This window comes from Dipodomys spectabilis, unplaced genomic scaffold, assembly GCF_019054845.1.
Source record: "Dipodomys spectabilis isolate Male_0828 unplaced genomic scaffold, ASM1905484v1 ptg000009l, whole genome shotgun sequence".
NCBI classification, from domain to species: Eukaryota; Metazoa; Chordata; class Mammalia; order Rodentia; family Heteromyidae; genus Dipodomys; species Dipodomys spectabilis.
The window spans coordinates 8605456-8610901 of NW_024870686.1; the positions used below are offsets into that span (position 1 = coordinate 8605456).

At 41.3% G+C, this 5446-nt stretch overlaps 1 protein-coding gene across 1 annotated transcript; it reads right to left on the reverse strand.

Moving 5' to 3' along the window:
* Window positions 1-3716: 3716 nt before the first annotated feature.
* Window positions 3717-5096, reverse strand: LOC122125109 (coiled-coil domain-containing protein 121-like). Its single transcript, XM_042699668.1, has one exon. It carries the CDS (start codon window positions 5094-5096, stop codon window positions 3717-3719), a length of 1380 nt encoding a protein of 459 aa, XP_042555602.1.
* Window positions 5097-5446: the final 350 nt, after the last annotated feature.

Genomic DNA, 5446 nt, shown 5'->3' on the forward strand with positions numbered 1-5446 from the left:
GCATAAATTTCAGTTTCAAACAATATCTTGTATATTTCAGTAGACTCTGTAATTCAATTCTTTTTATTTCTAAATTTCTCTCTCATATCACAATGATCAATTCAAAAGCAGAAGTGAAATATTACTAATTTCTCTTTTCTAGTGCCCAGGATATTGCTTAGAACAGAGCAGCAGCTCAGTTAAAATGTGTGTGTGTGTGTGTGTGTGTGTGTGTGTGTGTGTGTGTGTGTAGGCACACATGCATGCATGGGTTGATACTGAAGCTTGAACTCACAGCCTGGGCAATGTCCCTGGCTTTTGTGCTCAAAGCTAGCACTCTACCATCTGAGCCACAGTTCCACTTCTAGGTTTTTGGTGGTTATTTGGAGATAGAGTTTCATAAAGTTTCCTGCCCAGTGATCCTCAGATTATAGTTGTGAGCCACTGACATCTGGCTCAATGAAAATTTTTTTTTGGTGGGGGGATCCAGTCGTGGGGCCTGAACTCTGGGCTTAGGCGCTGTCCCTCAGCTATTCAGCTCAAGGCTAGCACTCTACCACTTGAGCCACAGCGCCACTTCGGCTTTTTTCTTTTTGCTTATGTGGTACTGAGGAATCGAACCCAGGGCCTCAGGCATGCAAGGCAAGCACTCTTCCACTGAGCCACCTTCCCAGCCCCTCAATGAAATTTTTTGAGTGAATGAAAATGCATTACACATAAGGTCTAGAAAGAAGTACTAATTATATGCCAGTATCTTTAGATTAGAGAAGGATAGGGAGGGAGGAATATTCATTTGTGTGCATTTTTGGCTAAGTAGTAATTATATAAACATGTTGTAGCATGAACTACGTGGGTCCAATAATTGATTTTTTTTCCCTTCAACACAATGGATTTTTCCACACTTTAGTCACTCAGTAACTGCTCCAGGCTTACGTGATTACAGCAGCATCTTGGATCCTGGTTGTTCATTGTTTGTTGAGTACCCGGGGACTTAATAGCTGAAGATAGTTTGCACACTGATTTCATAGTTGCTATCTGGAAAGGCTAAGGGTGTTCTTGAATAAATAATACACACTCAAATGATGGTTTTGTTACTTGAATGAGAATTATGACAAAAACATGTTTGAAAGTATGGTTCCAAATTAAATAAAAGAAAGTTCGGTTCCACTAAAGCTGTTTATAAGCATATAGACATTGGACATTTAAGACATGTAGCTTTTTGAGCTATGATTTAGTCTTCGTGAATCAGCCACACGGAAATGTCTAAGTATCCCTTGACGACTGAAAGGAGACCCTCAAGTTTCCTTCCTGTACACCTTATGGATAGCATTTGCACTTGCTATCTGGGGAAGGAGATATAAATACCAAAGGAAATACCTTTTCTTAGTATTCCATTTTAAAAGACTGTGAATATTATTTCATGAATCCTAAGTCTGGAAAATGTGAGCTACATTATCTACCAAAACCCTTTAATAGCTTCCTGTTGCCTAGGGATAAATGACCACATCTGGGTCCTGAATCATCCTTTTTTTTTATTCTTCTCAAGTAGTAACTTCCGGTTAAAATGATCACCAGCTTCAGTTTCCCACACACTCCCTTATCGTCAATCCTTTGTGTACCCTGCTCCTCCACTTCTGGTCCTTTTTTACATGGAGACACTTATCATTGAGAAGCTTCTTAGAGACAGCTTCCGGATTCCTGATTTTACAGAGAAACTGAACATCTATAGCTGAAAGTGTCTATGATTACAAATTTGAGATCAGAGTGATCAAAACTTTTCTGGTTATTATATATATACACACATATAATATGTATACACATATTATATGTGTATTATATGTGTATATATGTGTGTATATGTATGAAAATGTTTGAATTCAGCACCAGCTTCTTTTTGAAAATTCACGATTTTCTCCTTCTGCATTTGAATTGCTGTTCTATCAAAAGTAGCAAGCAAGACTGCAATTTAGAGGAGTCAAGAAAAGCTCCTTAAACATCTTGACTTGGAATTTGGGTAGTTTAAGAAGACTAGCTCAGCCATACAGGACGAGGAAGTCACAACCTGTCCTGGACTTCTTCATTTGGACAATTTAACATATATATGAGTAACTTGACCACAGTTCAAATGCTGATTATATTAGAAACTGTCTTTTATTTAGTATTATTTAAAATAAGTACTTAGTATGTTTTTGGCTAAAAAAGCTACATTAAGATGGTCTTATTTTAATCACATTAGTTTTTGTTGTTGTTGTTCAATTCCTAACACTTGGAGCAGCAAGAGTAGAGAGTAGATTTGAGAGACCATGCCACTCTTAATGTGAAAATTACCTCTGGTACTCCATTATCTCAGCTAGGCAATGGACAGCTGTCACAACAGTATCTATCTCCTATGGTTACTAAGAAAGGAAATGCATTAATTACCTTAGCATAGCGGTGGCCAAATTCCTGACAGAAAGGGAGGAATTAATTTTAGTTTGAAGTTTCAGAGGTTTTAGTTCATCGTGGCTGGCATAGTTGGTTTGTGGGACATTGTATGGCAGGACATCATGGTGGTGGAAACAGGTGCAGAACTGTGCTCATGGTAGTCAGGAAGCAGTGGAAGGGGATACAGGAAGAGACCAGTGAAAGATGTCATCCCCACAGACATTCTCCAAGTAACCTACTTCCTCTAACTAGGCTCCACCTCTTCTTACCTTCCTTCAACTCACAATAAAGTTAACTAGCTCTTTTGGGCAGTTGGAGATACAGTCTCAAGGGCTTTCTTACCAAGGATTGGCTTTAAACCACAATCCTCAGATCTCAGTCTCCAGAGTAGCTAGGATTACAGGGATGAGCCACCAGTACCTAGCCAAGGCAGTGTTGTTGTTGTTGTTGTTTTTAAACTAATCACAGGTAAGCTTTTATTTTTTTAGTAGCAAACATTAGTTAATAAAAGTATATGTTTCTTCATAAAAATAAAGCTAGAAGTTAAAAGCACAATGAGGGAGACTTCTTTATTTTAATCCAATTTTAAATTAATTAATTTTGTATTTAAAAATGGAAAATTGTGGCAAGTGATCTTGAAGTTTTCCATTGCTAGCATTTCCTAGAAAACACATGCTGAACACATTTCTCTAGAAAGAGGCCTTACCATAAACATAGGACCATACTCACCATGCAGGGCCCTTTCTCCAATTTATGACCCATCCAGTCTCAGTCTGCCACACACATGAAAGATACAACATCCCCTAATAAAAGTCCACACCAATTAAAAGAATGTAGCTCCTAGTTTTATCTAATGAGCACAAATCTATGGAATTTGTGCAAAAGAAAAAAGGCTCTTTGTAAACTACAAACTATGTTAAGAAAACAAAACTGAGTAAACGAAAACTAAAATACATACTATAATTGGGTAATTTTTCTTATCATTAGAATGTCAAACTGCTAGATAAAGGAATGACACACAACTCGTTAAAAGAAAGTTTTTCAAATCTTTTGCAATTTTAAAATTAGAATTTTAATTAGAAACATCTGGGATAATTTTGGTACCCTCAACAGACCCAAACCAGAGAAATGATTCAGCCAAATGTGAATCTCAGGCAATCCAGGATCATTAAGTCCACATCCCCAAAATGATCCTCCATGGAAAAACACAGCCAACTCCATCCTTTATGCTGGAGTATTTTCCAGTAATAAGCTGCTATTCCAAAGGCTTCTTCATAGCTCTATGCACCACTCAGCAATATTAGTGCTGGTTTTTATTCCATAGCTAATTGCAGGAATCCCTTTGGGTTTATTCTTGATTTGGCGCCTAAGGAATGGCTCCTTGGGACCTTTGGAGCAATCTGCACTGTGGGGCACACATTATCCTTGTTTTTTCTCTGTGCCTGCAGTCGCTGTCTCCCTTTCTTTAAGGCTTCCAGATACCACTGCTCCTCCTTCAGTATCTGCTTCTGTGTTTTTAACTGGTTTTTCATAGAGTTCAACTTTTGGTATTGTTGAGTTAGTTCCTGCAATTCTTTCCTTATCTGCCAGTTTGCTGCATTGATGTCATAGCAGAAATTCAAATGAACCTGCCTGGCTGTCAATTCTAAGGCCTTGGCCTTCTTCTTAAGCTCTCTTGTTTGATTCTTTCCACGATGCATTATATCTAGTTGCTTCCATTTTTCCTCTAGCAATTCCCTGCGTTCTAGGAACTCGAAGTGGGTCGACTGGTCCTTGAAAGGTGTCTCCATCAGGCCTTGGTCAGTCTCTTCCTTTAATGCCTCTAATTTCATATTCTGTTTCTCTTTTATTTTCGTAATGTGACTCACTGTCTGCAACTGGCGCTTTGCATTGGACTGCTTCTTTCTGCCCTGCATGAGCTGTGCCTTCAGGTCTGCATTTCGTTTTCTGTATTGGGAGACTAATTCTTGTCTCTTTTGTTCTATAGCCCCACATTGTTGGAAGTATTCCTCCCACAGTTCCTGATGTTTCTTTTTACGCTGCTCGTTTATTTTTTTCAGATAGTCCACAAAGAATTTGCTGTCATCATAGACATGTAACTTTTCCTCCAACAATTGCTTGCTCTCCTGCAGTAGGGGTTGTTGCTTCATTTGAGATTCTTGTTTCTGTTTGGTCAGTGTCCTCAAGGCTAGCACTGCTCTTTTTTTCACCGTTCTCTCCAACTTTGTTAGCATCTCCGGACTCATATATTCATTTAAAATGGTAAGATAGGGTGATTGTGGAGAGGGAATCTCTGAGTCCTCAGCCAAGGAGATGGAGGAATCCAAAGTCTCACTGGGGGTGTCGTAGAGGTCCTCGAAGGTGATGAACGAGGAGCAAGCACTTAGGCCGGTCTTGAGGGTCTGCCACCTAGGGCTACAGCTCTTCTCTGAGGTCGCTTTTGGGTGTTTCCACGCGTAGGAGGAGAATAAACGTGTCAGGATCTCCCTGGCCGGGGGCTCACCCACTGCCCTCGTTTGGAGGTTGTCCACCTCCTTGCTCTTGGGAGAGAGAGGCTTCTGTGGTCCTGAAGCCTGCTCTTGCTGGGCAGGGGCCCTAAGTCCCTCAGCTGGGGCCCCCTCTCTTTGGGGGCCCACTGTGAGGCGCACTCTCTTGGGGACCCTGGGATCGGATGCTGTTTTGGAGGATTCCATCTTGTCTCACCCGCCCAGGGACCACGACGACCAGCTCTCTTCCTGTCAAATCTGCAGTTTACCTTCCTCTGGTCCGACACTTCCAATGCATGGCGGATAACCAGGTTTGCTGAGCTCGGGCCCGGGCCGTTGCTGTCGCCTGGGTTCCAAATTGGAAGAATCAGACCCCAGCAGGTCAACCTGGAGGAAGTCCCTCTAGCCACACAGCATCTCTGTGGTTCTAAGGGCGGGGCTGGAGGAAAGATGGCGGCGCCCAGGAGTGGGGCTGGGCTTGGAGGAAAGACTTCCGGTTTCCTCCCTGTTTCTTTTGCTGTTGGGAATGGTGACAACTGGGGACATCACCTTGCTAC

Bases quoted from the DNA above. Each gene is read 5' to 3' on its own strand.
- LOC122125109 (XM_042699668.1), bottom strand. From the start codon at position 5,096: ATGGAATCCTCCAAAACAGCATCCGATCCCAGGGTCCCCAAGAGAGTG.